This window comes from Homarus americanus, unplaced genomic scaffold (genome assembly GCF_018991925.1).
Source record: "Homarus americanus isolate GMGI-L3 unplaced genomic scaffold, GMGI_Hamer_2.0 scaffold57980, whole genome shotgun sequence".
NCBI lineage: Eukaryota > Metazoa > Arthropoda > Malacostraca > Decapoda > Nephropidae > Homarus > Homarus americanus.
In genome coordinates, this window is record NW_024716703.1 from 24669120 (window position 1) to 24694514 (window position 25395).

Below are 25395 nucleotides of genomic sequence, written 5' to 3' on the forward strand. Positions count from 1 at the left end.
TCCTCCTCCTCCTCCTCCTCCTCCTCCTGCTCCTGCTGCTCCTGCTCCTCTTCCTGCTCCTCCTCCTCCTGCTGCTGCTGCTGCTGCTCCTCCTCCTCCTCCTCCTGCTCCTCCTCCTGCTCCCTCCTCCTCCTCCTGCTCCCTCCTCCTGCTCCTCCTCCTCCTCCTGCTCATCCTCCTCCTCCTCCCCTGCTGCTGCTCCTCCTCCTCCACCTCCTGCTCCTCCTCCTCCTCCTGCTCCTCCCTCCTCCTCCCACTCCTGTCCTCCTGCTCCTCCCTCCCTCCCTCCTGCTCCCTCCTCCCTCCTCCTGCTCCTCCTGCTACAAAGTCCCTAAATGCGAAAGCGAAATGCAACGTCATTTTTACATTGTGTGTTGTGTGTGTGTGGTGACCTACGGGTGCTGACTCCACTACACCTGTCTCTAGTGTACTGTTATCATTTTATATTTATTTTATTTATTATCGAAGTAATTTCCTAAACTAAGTCTTCTTAGTGTGGGCCAGGTAGGTGTGTGGCGTGGCAGGTACTGGACAGTGACACACACACACACGTGGCCATAATAAACTCACACCTTGTTCACTCATCTTCACTACACGAGTCTATAATCACACCAGTGCCTAAAACATCTCATCATTCGTCAGTGTCAACCAACAACAAGGCGACAACTGTGTATTCTCGAGGATGATGAAGACACGGCTCCACAACTAACCTATCCTAACACTACCCTGAAATATGGACGTAGGCAGCAGTAGGAGGAAGATGGTTAGGAGTTGATAATTTGTAGTTTAGTTTACGGGCAACTTCTGCCAATAACCTTGTGGTCAGGTGATGGGCTGCTGGTGAAAGTGAGGGAGAATGAGGGAGAAGATTTGTTAATTTTCTCCCCTCCCTCTCTCTCACTCCTCCTCCCCACTCCTCCCCTCCCCACTCCCTCCCTCTCCCCCACTACCTTACCTCCCTGCCCCTCTCAATACCTGGGTGCTGGGAAGACAGGCGGAGATGCAGAAGGGCCGACGAGATCACTGGCAGGAGGTATGCAGAGATTCTGAACACACACACACACACACACACACACACACACACACACACACACACACACACACACACACACTATAACACAACTGTTGTAGGTTGTGAGCTTGAGAAGATGTTGTGTGATGCACTGATAGAAACAGTGACTCACAAGATGGCCATTACTCAAGTCATTTACCTCAAGTTTTACCTCAAGCTTAACCTCAAGTTTTACCTCAAGATCCACCTCAAGATCCACCTCAAGTTTTACCTCAAGTTCGAACTCAAGTTTTAACTCAAGTTATACCTCAATGCTGTGATTGGTTAAGAATTAGTGATTTATGAGTTTTTCCTTTGTTAAGATTCTAAGCATAGTATCTTAGCATTGACGAGAGAGAGAGAGAGAGAGAGAGAGAGAGAGAGAGAGAGAGAGAGAGAAATAATCAACGGTTTATTGAAAATGTCGGCAGCCCGAAGGCTGAAAATATACATTGGACAAAAATGACTTATTTCATACAAAGACATGGGGTTGGGTGGGTCGTTTAACAAAAGCTTTCATTACTGAAAGAAGAAGGAACATGAATTGAACATACAAATTATTAGTTTACAGTTGATGGCCCGAGCCTGGGCTGGTCATGGAGACACCAGGTGGTGTGGTGTTCACGTGGTGTAGTGTATATGTGTGTGTGTGTGTGTGTGTGTCGACAATCATTTAACAAACACATCAGATTACAGGTGTTTATATCCGGCCACCCATCAGATTACAGGTGTTTATATCCGTCCACCCATCAGATTACAGGTGTTTATGTCCGTCCACCCATCAGATTACAGGTGCTTGCGTCCGTCCACCCATCAGGATTACAGGTGTTTGCGTCCGTCCACCCATCAGATTACAGGTGTTTATGTCCGTCCATCCATCAGGATTACAGGTGTTTATGTCCGTCCACCCATCAGATTACAGGTGTTGCGCATCCGTCCACCCATCAGGATTACTACAGGTGTTTGCGTCCGTCCACCCATCAGATTACAGGTGTTTATATCCGTCCACCCATCAGATTACAGGTGTTTATGTGTCCGTCTACCCATCAGAGATTACAGGTGTTTATGTCCGGGTCCACCCATCAGATTACAGGTGTTTATGTCCGTCCACCAGATTACAGGTGTTTATGTCCGTCCACCCATCAGATTTGTAAGCTTATATCCGTCCACCCATCAGATTACAGGTGTTTGCGTCCGTCCACCCATCAGATTACAGGTGTTTTGCGTCCGGGTCCACCCATCAGATTACAGGTGTTTATGTCCGTCCACCCATCAGATTACAGTGCTTATGTCCGTCCACCATCAGATTACAGGTGCTTGCGTCCGTCCACCCATCAGGATTACAGGTGTTTGCGTCCGTCCACCCATCAGGGATTACAGGTGTTTATGTCCGTCCACCCATCAGATTACAGGTGTTTATGTCCGTCCACCCATCAGATTACAGGTGTTTATATCCGTCCACCCATCAGATTACAGGTGTTTATGTCCGTCCACCCATCAGATTACAAGTGTTTATGTCCGTCCACCCATCAGATTACAGGTGTTTATGTCCGTCCACCCATCAGATTACAAGTGTTTATGTCCGTCCACCCATCAGATTACAGGTGTTTATGTCCGTCCACCCATCAGATTACAGTGTTTGCGTCCGTCCACCCATCAGATTAGATCAGATTACAGGTGTTTATGTCCGTCCACCCATCAGATTACAGTGTTTATGTCCGTCCACCCATCAGATTACAGGTGTTTATGTCCGTCCACCCATCAGATTACAGGTGTTTATGTCCGTCCACCCATCAGATTACAGGTGTTTATGTCCGTCCACCCATCAGATTACAGGTGTTCCGTATCCCGTCCACCCATCAGATTACAGGTGTTTATGTCCGTCCACCCATCAGATTACAGGTGTTTGTCCGTCCACCCATCAGATTACAGGTGCTTATGTCCGTCCACCCATCAGATTACCGGTGTTTATATCCGTCCACCCATCAGATTACAGGTGTTTATATCCGTCCACCCATCAGATTACAGGTGTTTATATCCGTCCACCCATCAGGATTACATATGTCCGTCCACCCATCAGATTACAGGTGTTTATATCCGTCCACCCATCAGATTACAGGTGTTTATGTCCGTCCACCCATCAGATTACAGGTGTTTATGTCCGTCCACCCATCAGATTACAGATGTTCATGTCCGTCCGCCCATCAGATTACAGGTGTTTATGTCCGTCCACCCATCAGATTACAGGTGTTCATGTCCGTCCGCCCATCAGACTACCAAGACCAGGAACACAACATCGATATATGAAACACATAAACACCCCACATAACATTAACAAACATTAACACATCAATAAAGTTTAATTTTCATGAGTTAAATATCAAACAAAACCGTAATGCTTCTTCGCCTCTTATGGTCAGGTTTACGTCAGTCAGTTTCAAGAGCAATTTTTTTCTTCTTCTTTTTCTTATTATTGCTTCGTCAGGTCGCAGTGGTAAGAATACAATAGACACGCGCCGTCATCCCCACCTTCAGTATCCAGAAACTCCTTCGTCAGGTATTGCAGTAAATCCTCATTGAAGTCTAGTTATTAAGCTTATAATTCTGGGGTAGGTGTGTGTGTGTGCGTGTGTGTGTGTGTGTGTGTGTGTGTGTGATAAACCATTTTTGTCATGAACATAATTTGTGTTTTGTTACTGTATATATTTCACTTAACCGCAAAAGCTTAAAAAACCTAACCTAACCTTCCCATACTCCCAAAATATCTGTGAGTCAATAACTGGTGCTTCATCGTAATGACGCCTCGTAACTAACTAAACCTGCTTCAGAAATTATACAGCGTGATCTTTATAGTGTGGTGCAAGGTGTGGCGAACGGATTCTGACACACACGAATTTGGTTAGGTTAGGTTGAGGTTAGGGTGGTGCCCATGAAAATTGAACTCTATTTGGACTGTGCCCATTGACTGCATCCACACACCCATGACCTGGACGGGTCGTGCCAGGAACTGACGAGTTTAGAAAGTTTAACTAGGAATGTTATTACGAGGAGAAATCAAGGTGTACGGGAAAAATCTTCCTTCGTGGTTAGGTTAGGTTGGGTTAGTGGCAGGTTAGGTTAGGTTGGGTTAGTGGCAGGTTAGGTTAGGTTAGGGCTGCTCCTAGTTATCTGGTTTAGTAACAAAGTCGTAAAAATCTTGTTCGTGGTAATTTTTCCAACACTACGTACTGTACTGTCTTCCTGTAAGTGTAGACAGATTTGTTATAACAACCCTAACGACCATTAACTACCACAACACACTACACGCAGTACACCTCATACTCATTTCCGCTCATGTCTGTGTTCTTAAGAGCTAATTTAACCCATCTCTTACTACTGCCACACTCACCATGTTGTTCATTATAACCAAAACAACCCTATAGTTATTTTAATCAGCCCAATTTATTCATGTACTCTATTTTTAATTATTTTAACCAAGCACTGCAATCATTATTAATTGCTTTTAATTCACACCTGTTCAACCTCACCTTCCATACCTGTGTTTATCATAACACCGTAATAATCTTTCTTGGAAGATAAATTTAATACCCTTATTACTTCACTCTAACTCACGTAATTGTTCACCTAAAGTAAACAAAACCTTCACCTGTGCTAATTTATAACAGGTATATTATTTCCTGATAGGTAAATTAGGTTTGTTCACCTGTGATAATTAAAACAGGTACAGTCTTCTCCTGTAGCTTGACACACACACACACACACACACACTTGAACTGTCGGGTTTTCCCTCTGTAGGACGACGGCTGCCTCCCTCCGCTGGTCAGTATCCTAGGGCCTGCAGGAGCGTTAGTCCAGAGCCCGGGTGGTAGGCAGCCTCTCCTCCGGGCAGGGGTGGGGTGGGCTGGGCTGGGCGCTGAGCTACTACCTCAACGCCTGTCCTGCTTCACCCCCGCCTGCAGGTGTTTGGTTCCGTTAGCTATCCTGGTTCTTGAGGCTTGTACGACTGTTATGGTTCAACGCCTGCCCTATCTGTACACGGTTCAACGCCTGCCCTATCTGTACACGGTTCAACGCTTGTCCTGCTTGTACACGGTTCAACACCTGTCCTGCTCATTTAGGCCTACATGGAAGAGTACGGCTCAATATCTGCTCTTGTTGGTGATGTCTGTTTGGTGAGGTAAGGAATGACACCTGCCTTGATGAGCCACGCCTGCAGGAACCTTGGTAGGGTATTGACTGAGTGTAGCAACGTTGGCAGGTTGTAGCTGACTGCTGATACAAATCATCCGTATACTGGCAGGCTGTTGAGAGCTAAGAAATCCTAGTTTATGAATGAATGTTGTAAAAAATTATCAAACTGATAAGAATGAATTACTGGATCACACAAACGACAGAATGTTTGGAGATGAAAGAAGGCTATCGTCAAGGTGAGTATGTTCAGGGTGTACTAAATGACGACCTCTTCACAACCGTCCACTTCAGCCCGGGGAGGAACCAGGAGCACCCACTTACCCCGCCCGCAGCCGCCCCACCAACAGGTTTACACCACCTTAACTACGGGTGGTACTGTTAGCGCCAGGGATAACTAACTAGTGTACTTGAGCACCAAACAACTGTCCCGTATAGCAACAAGTTACCATCTGCCTTATCTATGTTGTCCGGACTAACGCTGAAGTAGTCATCTGGGTGTGTCTTAAACAGTGGATGTTAGGGTATCATCATCATCATCATCATCATCATCATCATCATCATCACCATCATCATCATCATCACCATCATCATCATCATCATCATCATCACCATCATCATCATCATCATCATCACCATCATCATCATCATCATCATCATCATCATTTTATTTATTTATTTATTTATTTATTTATTTATTTGTGAGATGTTGTTCATTTTTTCTATTTGTTCAGTGGTATAGTAAAATATCTATTTAAAGGACTCCTTGGAGATGAAAGTCCATTATATCGAATGGTTCGTTAGATGTAAAACCCCCATCTAACTGATTATATGGAGATGAAAGTCCATTATATCGAGGGTTCACTGTATCAAGCTATCCTAGCAATGTTTCTTCCCGTGCAAATCATCATCTCCCCCGGTTTGCTAATACGTGCTGGGTTAGGTTAGGTTAGGTTAGGTTAGGTTAGGTTAGGTTAGGTTAGGTTATAATAAACACAAGTAAATATTCTCATTTTGGATATGGAAGACTACCGCCCTATAATATTTACCACACAACAACGAACCTTTACTTAACCACACTAAAGCGCGAGTAACCAAGAACAGGTCATTAAATGCATGATCCGACTCTTGAGGAACAAAAACCTATGAAACCTGTCACGCGCAGATATTTACTAATAGTTAGGTCAGCAAAGGCCGGTTTGGATTGATGAAACTCTTGAAATGATTTTGTGTGTGTGTGCGCATGTGTAATAATGATAGCACTAATAATAATAATAATAATAATAAACGGTTTATTAATAGAGTTGCAGCCGGTGGCTGAACATATACAGACTTACATTTGATTTAGACATAATGATATAATATGCATTGAATACATTTACAGGGCTGTACAGTACATAAATCAGGAGTTGTTTATTATTTTAACAATAGATGGGATGGTACTGTTCTTATATCTATCGGTGCGGGCTCTTATGGGCTGAATTTTGTTGTAGTGGCTGACTGCGCGAGGTGGGTGGGGGGCTGCTGGTGGCAGGAGGTGGCGATGACGAGGGTGGTGCAGTAGTTGGCTGCCAAGCCTTTGGGTGTGTGTGTGTGTGTGTGTGTGTGTGTGAGAGAGTAAATTCATCAAGACCGGTATTCACACAGGTGGGTCAAACAGCCAGTAGTAGTGTTGGTGACGTGGCTGACCTGTTGATCACTCCGCCATGAGTAAAAGCACCTCAAGTAGCACACCTGAGCAGCAGCGTAAACCCTCAAGTCTTTCCCTTCAACAAAATAATAATATATAAATAAATATTTACGTCAGGCTGCTTCCTTCACAGTATTAACACACACTCATACACTCAACAAGATAAACTAAATTTCTAGTTTTCATTTTACCAAGAAATTGAGGAAAATGAGGAAAGATTCAATTAACTCATAACTTATTAAAACAGTCTGGAGCCGAAGGAATCTGCCAGGAACTATGTAAACAACTCATAGTTACATTAACCTAATTTACCTGAAGATCACTACAACTAGAGTCTTCAATTGTCCTTGGCAGTCCACAGCTTCATATAGTAAACTGTACAAAAAGGTCAAACACCCTATACCTGACAAAAAAAACCACTTCATCATATTTGCTCCACAAGACACCCTGACGACAATGAAATACAGGACCTTTTTGTGGTGGTGGCGTGTGACATATTGACAACTAGATCAGGATTCACCTCTTCTACTATCATTTCCAAGATTTCCAACGTCTCTATTCGGTTCGTCCTCTCGAGACTTGTCAACTTGAGCAACTGAGACGATCAAGTTCAGGTATAAAGTGTCGCACCTTTTCGAGGGTTGTTAGGTCTTTCTGTAGGTTAGTTTAGGTTAGGTCATTATTCAGTAGCCTGGGGCGGGGCGAGAGTTATAAAGCTGTAGGAACATTTTCTCATCATTCAGAAGTACTTTACGACTTACAGATCCTGGAGTTTGATTGCATGCTTTTCTTCACTACTGGTCTATCACGACGCCTAGTTGTTGAGGACGCTAACGTAAGGACTGGAGAACACCCCTGCGTCTTCCACCTGAGAGAGAGAGAGAGAGAGAGAGAGAGAGAGAGAGAGAGAGAGAGAGGACAATTTTATATTTTTATTATTAAAATCATTAAATAAAGACTCAGGTGTAGCGTGATAGTACCAGGTAAATAAGAACATTAATTAACAGCCTCCCCCACCCCTCACGGGAGAGTCTACCTGCAGAAAATGGCGCAGCTGTACTTAGACCCATCATCGCTGTAATAAACGACCCATTTACGATGAAGCTAGACGATACTGGCAATGAACCAAGAGTAACAAGTTCGCAACAGTAATATTAAGTGTATAAGCTGTAAATAACCTAACCTACCGCCATCTTGACACCACACATATCCAAAGCACAGTCTCTCTCTCTCTCTCTCTCTCTCTCTCTCTCTCTCTCTCTCAGTCTGTCTGTTTACTATGCATGGCTACACTTTGCTTTAGACAGATCTGATATGCATATGTAATAAGCCCAGAGAATTAACACGGACGTCTAAGATAGGTGGACGCCCCCTGTACACGATGAAGTTTTTCAACATAGAGGTAAATCTGGTGAGGTGTTTATTTCTCGCGTATGTTGTTAGTTTTGGTGAAGGGCGAACACACAGTATAGTAGGAGCTGCCTTTGTTATTATAGAGACGGGGACACCTTCTGTAATATTGTGCGTCTGTGTGGCTGTCTTGGTTTCATCAACTTTTTTTGTTTTAACATAAGTAGCTGAAATTTGGTTTGGTTATGTAAACAGTGTTAATAATGCTGTTGTTGGGGGTGTTGTGTCTGTGGCCGTTCTGATCAACTGTACTTTGTCGAAACATAAGAGGATAACTCCGGTTACCATGTTAATTATTACTAAACAATGATGTCAGATTTGTTATGGTCAAATATATAACTGACTCCTGTACAGTAAAGAGGAGCACACTACAACATTTCCGTGTTTCCGTGATTGGTTGTGTTTTGTTGACCTTTGAGTAAAAACTTTAATCGAATGTTTGAGCATCGGAGGCCCTAGGGTACAGCCAAGTGCTGCGAGAGAAGAATTATTCCGAAAAAATACAAATTATACATCTCACTATACTGAACACCGTTACTCTAATCTGTAAGTCCACGTGGCGCCCTCAACAGTAGTTCTGACAGTACTGGCACCGGGATCCTAAAATGTTGAACACTGTATTAACTAACCCGCACCCACGAGACACAGTCGAGTGTTGGTCACAATAAGAATAAAAGTAATATTGCATTAGAAGACTGTCAACAGAGCCAGTGAGAAGCAATAGTAGAAAGACAACGAAATATTGTAGTGAGTGTCAGGTGTTAAAGCTGCATCAGACACAACTCTTGTTTTCGTTTACAGGAGCTGGTCAGAGTTGAGTGTTTGACGCCCACGGGGATAATATCTCTCTAAGTATCACTACATCTTCATACTTGCTGCATAACTAACACATTATCAGCGTTGTTATGACAGGAGTGGTGGAGACAACTTGCTACTACACAGTCCGATGCAAAGTTGGTGAAGCAATAAATCCTGATATTTGCATTTTTATGATATCAAGCATCATGGAATCTATGTTTTCCTTGTTTAATAAATTCTTTAATATTCATTTAAGAGCCAAAGGTTGTCTTAAAACCAACAACACAGGCATGAATATTAAATGTGATATAATTCACCAGGTTCCCACTGCGTATCGTGTTGTACTAAACACAAAACCACTTGAGGTGTTCATTAATCACTCGGGAATACCTGACTTTTTAATACCTTAGCTCTAAGGTACCGAAGGTTTAATTGTGTAGAAGCGTCCAACTAGTGATTGTGATCGTCCCTGTGATCGCCTCCCGCCCCCTCACCCCCGGGTAGGGTTGCCGTTCTTGGCCTGAGCCTCCCTGTGTGGAGCCGTGGTGGCGAGAGCACCCAGGCGCTGCCCTACGGAGGGACAAGATCCACTCATCTGCGCCTGACCGGTCCTTGCTCCCTCCTACCTACAACGTCTGCTACCATTACGGAACTTCACTAAATTAAAGAATAGATCGCTCGTTGTCTATTGACTGCTCCGACACAACACTCGCTGTACCTCTCCCTCAGTGCCTCTGGACACCACACCCGGTAGCCTAACCACTCTGTGTGTAACAGCGAAACTGTAGCCTCGACAATTATTCCCATCTCTGCTGACCAACGAGACGAATGGTTGACAATGAGCTGCATCACGCGGACTATCTATCAAAGCGGCACAAGCGATGGCGTTTAGCTATTATTTGCAACACTTAGTAAGTTTCTCTGTCACCAATTTGACAAAAAGGTGTACTGAAACACAAAGGTTAGGTGAGAAGTGTTTGTTTGACCCCAGATATAATTTTGTCTATCCAGCCAACATGGTTATTACTTACGCGGTGCCAGGTCAGGGTGGAAGAGCGAGGGGAGGGGGAGATGGGAGACAATTTTAGGGAGGGAAGAAAGTATCTCAGGCGTCATCAGAGGGCGGCATGAAAACGAGAGTAACTTGTCAAAATGGGCGAGGACAAGAAGTCAGGTATGGAGGCATAAGGATGTCAGAGGATGTGTCGCGAGGTTCAGAGACATCAGATCATGCATCATGAGGGAGATAGGTGTCAACTAATACGTCTTAGATGTCCGCTGGTACAGTACGTCAAGGGTGTCAGCTGCAATATCGAGCGGCTCAAACAGGTACCATGAGGAGAGAGAGGAGAGGAGTGTATCATCTCCCAGCTAAGTTAAGTTCCTCCGCCCAAGCTGGAGGACCTACCCGGTTATTAGTAAAGGCTCGGGCAGTATAATCACACTGGCTGCTCGATACATCAGGCGTCGCTCCCTCTACCGCCCTCCCTGGCCCTCTCATCATCACCTGCTACACACCGCTCGCTCCACACCCTGCGTCTTCAAACAGCATCTACCTCCTAGCAGATGAAGTCAATGGTAACACTCAGATAAAAAATACATTGGATTCCTTGTTATTCATAAGATTAATTTTGCATTGAAAATAAGCCATTTTTTCAAGAGTGTAATGAATACAAGAAATAAAGCAAGCAATAAATCTCCGGTTTTGATTAACTGTGTAAGGTATTAGATGCACCGCAGGAGAGCTACCACGTCTGGGCCAGGGACAGGGAATTAGCTTCACCAGTACCGATATGATCTCCCGCTGCAACAACCGTCAGGGTAAGGCCGGTATTACCCCCAGGTGCATTATGTTTACACTGCTGGTATAACGCTACTCTGGCCCACTGTGTGTGTGTGTGTGTATACAGCATTAGGTCAAAACAGCCTCAACTACGGCCGATACGTAAGTTAACTCACAACTACACAACACCGTCATAACTGGATACTGAATATGAACTTAGACATTAGAACTAGTTGGTAAATGGAAAATTAACCTGAGGTGTATTAACTTAAGCTGTATTTTGGAGGGAACAAAATTTACAACCCCGTAAATCTGACGATGATCCTATTATCTTTGAGATCGGTTATATACAGTATAATCGGAAACTACAATTATAGATAATCCTTTGATCTTCTGAATAATGTATAAGCCGATAATTGATCTCGGGATAAACACAATGACTTGACGCCAGATTTTTCAGGACAGGAGATAATTTGTCACTTGTAAATCAGTGCCATAAAAAATAACACGGCCACAGCAACACACAGGCCGGCCCTAGGGCCACCTTGGCGTGAATTTGTTTAAGGTGTAGAAGCAGCCGTCAACACAACAACCACACCCTGAGTGAACGAGTTGCATGAATCAGTGTCAAGGAATTGTCCGAGAAGACCGGACAACTCACCAACTGCACTGGCTAACCATTACCCCGGAATACGATCCGGGGATCGAACTCGGGTGCACTCGCTTGCTGACCATTACACAGTAGGTCGCCACATACATACATTACTTACATACATACATCATAAAACACAACTCAATAATAAATACATCAGGAGTCTCATACATTACATATCCTTCATTAACACACAACACAGGTACTAAACACCTCAAACATACTGACACACTCACCATCACTAAGGAGTATCACCTTTTCCTTCGTATACAAGTAACCATCAATGACGTCAATATGTAAAAATCAAATATGAACACAATACACTAATTAACCTGTGCTTCTGATGGATCAAGGTGTAAGGGTTACCCGCCAGGTATGAGGTGTTGGTATTACTGCAAATAACATCAGGGACATTGAAGATAAAAAAGAAGGGGATTTTTTTGTTGGTCATTGCCACCCCAGACGATGTTTAATGCCCCGTTAACGTCTGGCGTTCACTGGTTTCTGGTCATATTATTTCATCTTGTGTTGTTTAAATTAATAGAAGTTAATTGGTTGAGTTTTGAGGTTTTTAGCGACAGTTTCTTTACTAATGTTTTAACTTGTTTGTTATAATGATCAATTGATTGGTTGTTTTTGGTGAGAAGTGCCGGCCTTGACCTGAGAGAGAGAGAGAGAGAGAGAGAGAGAGAGAGAGAGAGAGAGAGAGAGAGAGAGAGAGAGTCTGTAGGGAACTTGACATAAAACTCTCTTGACATAACCCGCAGTAACTTTACCTTATCCTCACTACATAAAGTTAGATTTACTGAAACATTGAATAACAACATAAACAGCAAGACACTTTTATCAACAAAAAGTTTTTCATTATAACAATACTTCTAGAAAGTTTTCCTTTTCCACAATAGATTCAGCTGTTTTTCCGCGTCATATGGACAGGTTTTTGCATACAATTTCGGGTACATAATTTCCCTTGCCATTAGAATCCCCGCCAACATAGTTTAAATAATAAGCTGCGTAAATATTCTCACTTACTCGAGCTGGCCACACATACGCATACATTTCAATACGCAGCGTCTGGTATTATTCCCAAATACCTGTGGCGTATGATATATGCTACGCTTTGAATACCGAGTTCCAGCCACTGCTTTCATTAACATACTGTTGGGAGGTTCACCTGTCAATGATGGTTCCTGGTGTTGTAAACCTAACCTAACCACCTGACTCTCCCTCCCCGACCTGCCTATCATAGACCTCACCACCCGGGGTAAACACACTATACACAAGGTAGTCTTATCTTGCTTACGTAATATATTGTTGTGTAGGAGACTGTGGAAACAACGCCCCCTTTAAAGCCTCTCATCCACCTGTGAGTGTGTCAACAGGAAGGAATCGAATACTCATTAGTAGTGTTTAGTTAGTTTTACGAGGTGAAGTTTACCTCGTGACCTATATCAAACTGAACACTAAGGTAATGATAACAATTAAACACACAGACTGGATCATAAAGTTGCCCAAAGTAAATTTTAAAGACAGAAGGAAGCACACAGTCTGGCGTGATTTGAGCATTAGTGGTTACCTTCACCACAAGCACCAGCCAAGCGATTATTGACACAGGGATTTCTCGTGTAACCTCCAGCGGCCCACTTACTTGATACTGTAAGCAATGGCAGCTGATCAACCTGGTAGCTGTTGTCTGTTACAGGTCTGATGAGAGAGAAGTGGGCCCTGGGATTATAACAATAACAGAGGTGCTAACGTCATAAAAGCTACGACACAAGTATCTTCAGGGAGAGGTCAGATGAATTTAAAAATGAACACTGCGACTCATGTTGTCTCGGTAGGGTTGTCAAAATTCTTCGTCCGTTGTGTCATATGGTCAAACACAAAATTGTAAAGATACCTTTTGGAGTTAGTCTACAAGGAAGAGCTCTCACAGATTTTAAACAGTATAGTTGACAGTAATGAAACATCCAGCTGACATCTTTCTTGTTTACAGAGTGTTCCCTGGCGGACTTCGTTAGCAGTTCAGGCTCCGAGAAGATCCCGTATGTGTATATGCCCATGAAGCATCAGCTGGTCCACCCCACAGCTGAGGTCGCCCTTCTAGGTGAGTCTCAATCTTCACATGATTATTATATGTAACAGGAGGAAGAAGTGTATACTGGGTCCTCCTCCTTCAGAGTAAAGGAGCTCAGTAGGTCCTCCTTCCTTAGAGAGCCTCAACCATCAGCTGAACTATTCTGGAGTTAAACTAAAAGTCTACAATGAGTTTTTCTTCCTTTATCAGAAACACCAACACCCACTAACCTAATGGGCGACAAACAGAGACAAATAACACCAACAGTCTGTAGCTCAAGATGGGATTACAGAAGACATTACTACCCTGGAGTCAGTCAGTGGCACTCAGGCTGTCTAATGATCATTCCATTAGTGGAGGTGTTATGTAATCATCCGCCCTGTGTGGTTTAGGCTCCCTTTAACCTCAGTTAGTATTATGCTGCTCTGGTTGTTCGTGACCAGGTGAGGAGCGGTGCCAAGCCTCCCAACCTTCTCTTGTATTACCTGTGTGGATTAACCTTTAATTACCTTCTGTACTGTATTGTTTATCTCTATCCCACCTTTGGTATTTAATTAAAAAGTCAAGAAACACCTAATTCAATTATAACGTAGAAAAACTAAGATATTGTTCAGTGTGTAAATAATATAGAGATCACCTGAGGATAAGACACCCCGGATTATTTCACCTGTTGATTAAGTAATAATGGAGGACACTGTTACAGGTCTGGAACACGGCGGGTCTCCTCTGTTGTCCCCCGTGTGTGTGGTCACCAAGGGCACCATCCTCACTCATGATGGCTGGCAGAATATGGCCAATACCTCCACCTTTGAGCCACCCTTCAGGTAAGTTACTTCTCTTCCTCTTTCTCCACCTCTTTCTCCACCTCCTTCTGCTCCTCCTCCTTAACCACCACCTCCACCCCCTCCTCCTCACATCATAACTACGCTGTTGTTTTCAATGTTTTAGTTTGTCATCACAGGTAGCAGTGTTAGTATCCTCTCCATCTCTCTCTCCACCACAGACTGTTTCGGGACAGTGGGAGGACGTACGTACAGTGGGTAGGGGAGGAGGCAGCCCGGGTGTCAGCTGAGGGCCGCTTAGTTCTGGTGACGCTCATCTGTCGTGACGCCGCCCAGCCAAACACCCCGGTCTTCCGTCCCTGTCTAGCCTTCAGAGTCGCCGGCAGTCCTGGTGAGCTACTCGTGATGGTGATGATGACGATGATGTGACTATTCCATATCCACGCTCTTATAATAAAATCATATCCAATTTTTCCTCAGAATGTGTCGTTGCTTCTCATGTTTTTAGTTTTCTCGCTCCATACGAATAGAAAAAAAATAATTGGCTATATCGCCCCACAAACAGATTTTTGAAGTACGATGCATCACTTGTGTGTTTTGTAGTGAGAAAAAACACGAAATAAAACACCAAGTAGAATTATAATAACTGAGATAAGAGAGATAAGGAGTATAAACATCTCCAACTGTTGTCATTAATTGAGATATTTTATGATAAGAATTAATCTCCTAATGTAATCTTACCACAAACTGCCAAGTGTATTTACCTTGATGCCTCGACCTGTAAAGACATAAACCAGTGTTAGTTACAAAGAGTTATTGAACACAGTGATTAAAGTCTTGTCCAAGGAAAGTATTATTTTAAGACTAACACCAGGATAAAAGTATATAATTAAGGATTTAAGCATCAAACATCTCAGTTACCAGTAACTTTCATTTCTGATAATTTCTAAAAAGTTTATAGCTTTTTGCATGTGTATTTAACTGAGAAATTTGAAATAATGTAAAAAACCTTTAATTATTGTTAGTGTTGGTTATTTAACGTCCATTCCGCGGGTATCAAAGGCTTTCAATGGTGAAATTTTCAGAAAAATAAATCATTAAGGTGTGGAAATAAGGATTCTTCATTCTGAAATATTCAATACATTTCCTTGCATGATCAGTAATTTTGTTCCATTGTTTCTAAGTGATGATGTCAGGAAAAGTTTGCACCTACAACTTTCCTAAGCAATGTCTCCACGCTATCATTATACACCTGCTTCACTGTTCATGATTTTCGTTAAACCTGAGGCTTTTTTACAATCTAGGTGGTTAAGGGAGGTTTAGTTTGAGATGCAATTCTACGATTTTGGTGATGAAAGTGCTAACGAGTGTCCTTCTTTACAGGAGGTTCAGAGGCGGCCCTGTCAGCACCTGCCAGCGAGGAAGAAGTTGACCAGGGACTGTCCTCAGGTGAAGGCATCATCATAGGCCTGGTGGTGACCTGCCTTGTCATCATCTACATCGTCGCCATGATCATCTACATCAAGGTCAAGAGAAGGAAAAAGAGGGAGAAAGACATGTAAGGTCACTCGTGTAGTAGTTGTCAGATCTAACTTAATCACTAGGTTAGGTTAGGTTAGGTTAGGTTTGGCTAGGTTGAGGCTAATCTGGTCTGAGATCCAATAGATATCACCTGGGTAGGATTTACCAGCATTAAACAATATGAAGCACCAATGAAATCAAATCTAAGGAAGGGTCATCATCGTCTCTCTCTGTTTGAAGCCACAGTCACTCATCAAAGACTCACACCTGCCGTTGATAACTCACCGACAGATGGAGTGACAGCTTCACCTTTAACACCTGAGTTGGGTTCTTCGAGGGGGAGGGGGGGTCATTGGGGGGTCATGGGGGAGGGTCATATAGGATTAGAACTTAACTGCCTCACAAGTAACCCCAGAAATAGCAAGGCAATGTGTCTCCGGGTTCATCAAATGATCAATTTTCCTCTTAACTGGAGTTACAGTCCAACGACACGTCTAACTGGCTCACTTAAGCACTCAAGAATTTAACTCCAAAAGCGTTATAAAAACTTTCACCCAGACAGAACTAAATTAAAAGTTGTCTCTTGGGTTTATTAGAAACATTCCTGTTAGGTGTCAGTACGAGGTGTCTCAGAGGCAGGAGGCGGCAGCACACTGAGGTAGAAACAACTAACTCTACCTGATATTCACAAATTATATGACACTTCCGTTTTCTACCTTTTTTATGTATCTTTATCATCTCTTATTACTATATTCATGAGGTCTTATTTATCTAGGTGTTTTGTCTGTGTGTGTGTTTGACTCTCTCATCCCCCGACAGGAGTAAGCTGGCTGAGGAGGGCGTCCGACCGTCCAAAAGTCGCAGAGGCAGAGAGAAGAGACCTTCACGTCCCCAGCCCAAGCCCTCCCTAGTGTCCTCAGCCGACGAACTTGACCAAGAGGACATTGAAGACCTCTCGTTGGCCTCCAGGACCCGCCGAGCCAACCGGGTAAGGAATCTGACGTTAAAGATAAGTGAGGTAAGAGATGTTGTTGCCTCTGTACTAAACAAAAGTTACTTAAAGGATTCATGACTTAAGGGAGTGACTCAGCAACAAAAGCTCATGACTGCTAAACAAAATCCTCGGAGTGGAACATCTTAGCGTATACTCACTAGTCATCCATACACATTTACACACTGCTGGTATCAAGTGACGTGAAATTCCAATCTAAACTAATGTAGAGTTGATTCTGTAAACTTATGATTACAGACAGATGGACATACACTGATGGCTATATTACCCAGCACAGCGATTAAGAGGATGACAGCAACAACAACTACAGATAATTTGTTTAACTGCACATCAAAAAATCATCTTAATCCATTAAATTACGTGAAACACTTTTTTTTGCATCTTACCTGAATATCTTAATACAACCTAACCTAATCAATGAGGTGGTATATTCCTGAACACCTTCCTGACGATGTACTTCTTCCCCTTACAGGAGAGAAACCACATCAGCTTCACGACAGCGGTAGTTCACAGTGGCGGGGAAGGTGGCGCTCACGACTCAGCTGATGGCATTGAGAGAGCCCCGAGGTCACATCTGGGAGTGGTGGAGACCCTCGGTAAGGCTGAGTAGACCCCAGTGTTTAATAGAGCTTAATGTATCTGACTTAATATAAAAGGCGTGTGTTTCTGGTGTCAGGAGTGTGTGTCAGGAGTGTGTGTCAGGAGTGTGTGTCAGGAGTGTGTGTCAGGAGTGTGTGTCAGGAGTGTGTCAGGAGTGTGTGTCAGGAGTGTGTGTCAGAGGTGTCAGAGTGTGTGTCAGGAGTGTGTGTCAGGAGTGTGTGTCAGGAGTGTGTGTCAGGAGTGTGTGTCAGGAGTGTGTGTCAGGAGTGTGTCAGGAGTGTGTGTCAGGAGTGTGTCAGGAGGTGTGTCAGGAGTGTGTGCCAGGAGTGTGCCAGGAGTGTGTGTCAGGAGTGTGTGTCAGGAGTGTGTGTCAGGAGTGTGTCAGGAGTGTGTGTCAGGAGTGTGTCAGGAAGGTGTCAGGTGGGTAAAGGGAAAATTCACCGAGTACTTTAGGATATGAGTCCATTAGGTCTTAGGCCCAATGGTAATGTGTCCCATTATGACTTGAATCTATTAGGACTGGAGTCAAATCTTGATGGATAAGTTAGGTGAAGTTAGAGGTCTATTAGGACCAGGACCTCTTAAAATTAGGACATACACACACACACACACACACACACACACACACACACACACACACACACACACACACACACACACACACACACACACACACACACACACACACACACACACACACACAGAAAGTTTCAGTGAAAATAAAACATGGAAACTACTCTATTACTAAGACAGCAGAGAGAAGTATTTATCTAAGATTCATTGTGAGTTTTTCAATCACCAAATATACAATAGTTATGAACAAAGGCCTTACGCCACTAGAGACTCCACACAACTTGTCTACTGATATCTTTCACTAAAGTATCTCATTGATTATGATACACCGTCATGGGGGGAATATTGGTATCAAATGAGTATTCCATATTCCTGTTGATTTAATGTATATATAACTTGTGTGAATATCTTATAGCTCTGAGGTGTGAATATTTTACTATCTTCAAAGTTATTTTTACATATAAATAAATGTTAATACGTTTATGAAGAGCAGTTTATTCCTTTTAAACATCAACAATACAGACGTTATCCCACAGTGTATAAACAGTCAGGGTACAATAGGGTGATATTTACTCTCATATAACAGACTCGGCTATGCTTAACCCGACTAACCTTCCCATGTTGTTGTTGTGGTAAACAGCTCCAGAAAGGAAACTGTCAGCCAGAAGGATTTAAGCCGAGCGTTGACATAAGGTAGTGGAGTTGTCAGGCTTCTGTATCTGCCTGAGTAAGCTCGATTAAAGCTAAAATGGCCTCCAACCTCAAACTAAGCTTATTATTGGGATTAAGGTCAAGTGCGAATAGTGCCGATTGGGACTGGTGCCTATTAGGTGCTGGACCCGTTAATACTGGGCCAGTCATCAGCATGGTCGACCAAGGGTACAGGTTCCTCTCAGACTTTAGTCGTGCGTAGAACATCCTGGGAAACAAACACGTGTACAGACTGTGTTGTCTATAATACTGCAGATAAGACTTGGTGTGTGTGTGTGTGTGTGTGTGTGTGTGTACTACGAGTATTAACACCATAACAGTTGTATTCCATAAGGCAAGACAAGCTTCTCCCTACACCAGCCTACACCATCCACCTTGACCTTAAGACCTGAGTGAGTTCCTCTCCCACAGGTGAGAACGGCACCAGCGAGAGTGGAGCGAGGGCCCTAGGGGTACTGAACCCTGAGGGGGGGTGTGATGGCGTTCAAAGGGAAGTTCAGGAAGCTCAGGGCAAGAAGAAGCTATACTTCAACCCAGCGTACTTCGAGCCTGAGATGCTACAGGTGAGTCACTCTTAACTAATTACATCTCACGAGTTTTATAATCTATGTCAGGTGTGTGTCAGGTGTGTGTGTCAGGGGTGTGATTTTTTTTTGTTGGCCGCGAACAGCAGCTAGTTTATTGTGCACCCCATACTCATCCTGTGAGTGGTAGCATAAAATTGATTACAGAGTATAGACCACAAAGGGTGTTTATCAGACCCCAGTGATTTTGATATTATAGCAATGAATGTAACAGAGTATTTCCAGCACATTGTTTGTTTAAGTTGGGCTGTGTGGCCATTTGTCTGGCCACAGACTTTACATTTAGTTTTGTTCACATCTGCTTGAGGGACATACTGCCAGAGGTACTTATATCCTAACCTTATTCTCGCGGTTACAACATCTTGTAATCTTGTTACTTGCTCCATATACATGTTTCACTTAATACATCTCAACATGGTAATCGATGGATTGACTAGGTGTGTGTCACGGGTGTGTCAATTGAATGTCAGGGATGTGTGTCAGGTTCATAAGAGAACACTTCCCCGAGTACAAGAGTCTGAGTGAATGAGTCAGTAGAGGATCACCTGTGGGAGGATCACCTGTGGGAGGATCACCTGTGGGAGGATCACCTGTGGGAGGATCACCTGGTCATCGTAAACACAAGAACCGACTAAGTGATGGATTGACCCAACAGTGTAAGGCGATCATCACAACAGCCAATTGTGTCATTTTGTTGTATCTATTAGGAAGATTTTCTGTACCTTTTCAATGTTTCTTTATGTCTCCTTTAAATAAATTAATTCTCTTATCTTCTTGTATATTCCATTCCCTTCCCAAGTCATGATGTATTTCTTCCTCTTCTATATTTTGTTATAAGCGTTCACAAGGTTAACTCTGTGCCCTCGTCCACAGTCTCCTCCTCCCGCGGCTCTGGAGTTCCTGACGAGGATCCGAGAGATGATCAACATTGCCAAGAGCAAGATGAAGACCAAGACCTACCAGCCCAGCCTCTTCGACATCCCCGAGGATGACGCCGAGGGGTACTCCCGCCCCATCAGCAGGTCTACCGGAAGGTCAAGTAGGATGACCCTCCCAATGGATGAACTTGAGAACGATGAGGAAGGTGTCTACCAGAGTGACGCCAGTATACAGAGCGACTCCCTAGAGCGCCCAAGGGAAGGTGACAGTCGCAGCTCCACCCTCAAGAGACTCGCCAAGCGTGTCAACAGCCAAGGCGAGAGTTTCGTTAGTGAGATTATCAAGACTCTTGACCTGCGGCCCAGGATGCCAAATCCCGAGGCTATCTACGGGGCTCACACACAGAAGGCTCAGGCACCCAAACCTCCGCCTCCCAAACCCATCAATGCTCGCAATGAGTCACCTGTTGAGGCGGAGGACGACTTCCCTGAGTTGATCAAACCATCAATGTTGAGGAGCGTTCTGAGGGACGGGAAGAGACTAACTGATCTCAACAACACCTTCGAGAACTTCCGGCAGGAGATGATGGCAACTTTCCATAAGATGAAGAGAGTTGGTGAAGCCATATCTCCAAAGTCAACTCTGAACAGGGTAAAAAATAGAAAGAAATCGTCTCCAGCAAACACACTGGAGAAGAATGTATCTGAGTCCGGCACCAGCGAAGGGAAGGTTCAGAAATGGCTACAAACACTAGAGGGTAAAAATTCCTACACCAGAATGCCGGAAAATCAAAATGTTGTGTTCGACTCTCGGACAGTGCTAGCACAAAGTGATGCTCCGCCACCACTGCCGGAGAAGAACAGCAAACCTCCCACACCGCCCAGGAAAAATAGAACAATGGCGTATCGCAGCGTTTCCTTCAGTGAAGTCAAAGAGCCTTCGTCTCACACCTCCTCGACTGGTCACCCAGATGTCAACGAAGGTCCTGATGGAGGGACACAACCATCGTCAGGTAAGACCCAGGTGACCAGATCACTGTCATGGCAAAATGAACACCGTCACTATGACTCGAACCCAAGAAGACCCCGACAACAAGTTCCTCTGGTGGGGGAGGACACCTTAAATACATCCTTTGGCTCCGAGGACGACTCCCTCAATGATCTGCTCAGCGAGGCAGAATCAAAAGTACCGAAGATGACCCCCAGTGATTCTGACAGTGCTTACTCAGACACAAAATCGAGATATAAAGAATCCTTAGAGTCTGGGAAGGAAGAAACAGACTCAAGTTCGAAATCCCTGTCAAGACAATTGCCTCGCGAAGAGTTAATGACAGCTAGGAACGAAGTGTTTAATAAAAAGACTGGTGCTAAAACTATGTCCCGTTTAGTGAGGAATAACGAAAGTCCTTACGAAAGAGTGAGCGAGGAAAATAATGTGGATGATTTTGACGATGAACACACATACGAGGAGATACACTTCCCTGCTGGATCAAAGCACAGACAGAAGAGAAAAGCTCCACAGAAACCAAGAGGCAAGAGACCCAACACCAGTGAGACACAGACAGGAAAAATAAACAGACGTGAAGAGGACAAGAGTTTGTGCAGTATTTATAGTAACCCAGACTCCCTTATTAGTGAGGTGAAAATCGAAAAGTGCAACAGTCCCATCTACTCCGGCTGTAAGGTGACCATACCTGTGGTGGACAACATGAACCCGGAGGAAGTAGAGGCTCCTGCTGGCTACGATCAAGACACACTGGAAAAACGTGGTAGACGAGTTGAACGTAATGGCAGTATTATCCAAGACTCACTTGAGAGGCCCAATGTGAAGAAACATAACAATAATAAGAATGAGGACAACTCTGAAGGAAATAAACCCCAGAGGAGAATGACTCTTCCAGGAGACAAGTTTAAAAATACAGATAAAAGTCTATTAGATATTTACGAGTCGAGGAGTAGCAACCGCAGCTTAAGAAGCTCGAGGAATGAGTCCCCTGACCGGACATACTCGCCAGTTAAGTTCTCTAATCCTCCTTCACCCACTAAAACAGGTTCATTCTATCTTAATAATATCAGCAACACCATGAACAACACCAACAACAACATTTTTAATAATAATAATGATCCTCAGAAAACGTACAGAACCTTTAAAGATTATCAGGAAATGCGATTCCAACGAGGCTCTGATACCTGTGAGGTGAGCAACAGTCCGCTGCCAGTATCAGGGACCAGTATTAATTTTAACTTTCGAAGTTCAAGTCCTTCTAATAAGGAACAGCGGGACATAAGACCTCCACTGCCTCCCAAACAGACGCGATTGTCTGATATCACCGACATCTTCTCTCCAGATTTGCCTCCAAAGAACCGCAGTGCTCCACCGCCTCTACCTCTTAAAGCAAACAGAAAATCTGACTCATCAGAATCAGAGATCGATCGCCCAAAACTACCGGAAAAATCACGCAAAAAGCCTCTTAAAGATTCACCTCTCTCGCGATCCTCCAGCGGGAGTTCAATTCCAGAACTGACGGAGGAGGAAGCTCGTTCCATCCTCCATGGACTGCTTGCTCACACAGGGCCTGACGCCCAGAGACTCTCGCCTCTACATGAAGAAGATGATGTCGAGGGTAATTTTTTAGGGGTAGGGAACACTGCCGCCGACTGTGACTCTCGGGCCAGTGTTCCCTGCCTCGATATCTATTCCTCGCCTTACCTTGAGACCCCGACCTCTTCGCTATCCTCTTCTCCTGGATGTGACATAAAGGGTCAAGGGAGTAAAAGTCTCGGGAAAAGACTGGAGTCCAGTTTAGACCGTCGGCTTCTGAATTGTGAGGATAGTATGGAGAATCCAGGGTCGGCGGGGAGTGAGGCGAGGGTGAGTGGAGAGTTTATACTTTCCACAATCGGCCGCTCGCCTTCGCTCCGCCGCCAGTCGTCCCTCAGTAGAGAACAGACCAGCGGCTTCCTGGCAAAACTGAAAAACATCTCCGACTCCGACATTGACAACGAGGCAATATCTAAAGGGATGGAGATCGCCTTGGCCTTAAAAGCAAAGACCGACCTGGAGAAACACTTCAAGGAGAAGAGTGGAGCTGACAGTATCAAGCGGACCTGGAGACGGATAATAGAGAAGGTTGACGACTCTAAGGAAGACAAGGATAAAATCTCCATCATGCAACTCCAACAATACATGGCGAGTCTAGACCAGAAGGAAAAGGAGACAAAGTTAAAGCAAGAGGACTCAGGTTACCATAGTACAGACTCAAGTGAGTCAGCCAACAGCCGCACAAGCCACACCTCAGTATTGTCCACCGCTCTTTCTTTAGCTTCAACCTGTGCCCCTCAGTCGACACTTGGTCTCAGCGGTAAGCTTCCTGTTCGGTCTTCATTATACACAAACAGTCTGAACAGATCACACGCCATGCAGCGCTCTACATCCATGCACCAGCTGAACTCAGATTCTACATTTGATTCGTATTCAAGTTATGGGTCTGGCAGCTTCCAGCGGGCCAGCCTTAGGGCTTCGTTAAGTCGCCGCTTCCATCAGGCAGAGGCATCAGGAGGCCTCTCTGTGTATATCAACAACTGCTTCACTCCTGATGATGAGACCCGCGATAACTTCCATCTATGATATAACCTCAGAGGTTAACTAATGTTGATGTTCCTACATTGACGTCACACTCCTCACACATCCTCTTAGTGATGAAGCTTCATGTCTGTGTGTGTCTTGAAGGTGATCAAAAGATAACAATATTACCTTAAGTTAACATTTATATTATGCGTTAACTCTCTTTGATAATAACCAAATATAACCTCTTTTAACGTTAAATTAACCCAACTTGGTTTACACGCCATGGTGCTCCATCAGAGGACCGACTCTCTACAACACACCTACAAGCATTGTTGGAAGGCGCCCTAGACTAAGTGATGCGCCTCCCTGCAGCCAGGAGAAGTGTTGGCTGACATGTCAATATTACTAATGGCAAAATATGTTTTGATTCCACATGAAATAAAATAAAAATACTTTTGTTACTCGCGGTTTACGATAACTACACATTACTCGCAGCTCCCTGACCAAGTTTTGAAGATGTACAATTAATACTGGAAACATGTTTGTGTTTGTGAGCAATTTATTTCCTAGGAGGTTTGTTCATCACTTTTGGTGCCACAGACCAGGTGTTAAACATCTACCGTGATCCACAACACCGTAGTCCAACACCAGGCCAGGGAGGAACAGTTCTACCCAATATGTTGGTCACTGGCTAATCTAAACAGGACCTTATCTCATAGACCCCACTCCTAATACACCCCAAATCTCACAGACCCTAATCTTAATGGTTAGATTAGGTTTAGTTGGGGCTTAATATGAACTGAGGTCCATTGAAGCTGGTAACATGTGTTGGGACCTCAGCTGGTGTTGTTGTCCGTACTGTTTGTGTTAGGTTACCCTCGTGGTGTCCTCCAGTGAAGAATGTAAACAAATAAAGAAAAAGATTATATATATATATATATATATATATATATATATATATATATATATATATATATATATATATATATATATATATATATATATATATATATACTATATATAGTAAATAATATATGTACTTTAATCGTGTATGTTCTCCTGTATGTATGTATGTTAATAATAAACACTTTGTATATACTGTAGTTACAGGACCACAAACAATACATTTTATTAACTATATTCAATTGTTTGTATTTTATTTACCTGTTACTTATGTGTTCTTTACCTGTTGTTCTTTCCTTGATCTTTAGTTGCTATAAGTGTTCTTCAGATGTTTTAAACTGTTCTTTACATATTGTTAAGTGTTCTTTACCTTCTACATGCACGCCTAACTATCTGTTCAAATTAGTCTTCACCTCACGTCTGGCCATGAACCTGAATCACACCAAATACCACGGTGAAAAACCTAGATATCTGATCAAAAAACAATTGATAGTGAGTTGCCATTTTACCAATTACTTAAGGTCATTACACGGACATGAGGGCTATCTAATGATGGCAGTAAGGGCAGGACAAGGTAACGTGGTGTCTCCTCTTTGTTTATCCTACTTATGGTG

General features: G+C 43.7%; 1 protein-coding gene across 1 annotated transcript; it reads left to right on the forward strand.

Annotated features, from left to right (window-relative positions):
* The first annotated feature begins 10289 nt into the window (after window positions 1–10289).
* On the forward strand, window positions 10290–24794 carry LOC121858418. Its single transcript, XM_042354866.1, has 10 exons — window positions 10290–10311; window positions 10878–10958; window positions 13569–13679; window positions 14353–14473; window positions 14653–14822; window positions 15815–15989; window positions 16772–16940; window positions 17437–17560; window positions 19260–19411; window positions 20306–24794. Exons 1-10 carry the CDS (start codon window positions 10290–10292, stop codon window positions 23936–23938), a joined length of 4758 nt encoding a protein of 1585 aa, XP_042210800.1. The 3' UTR covers window positions 23939–24794.
* The last annotated feature ends 601 nt before the right edge of the window (window positions 24795–25395 follow it).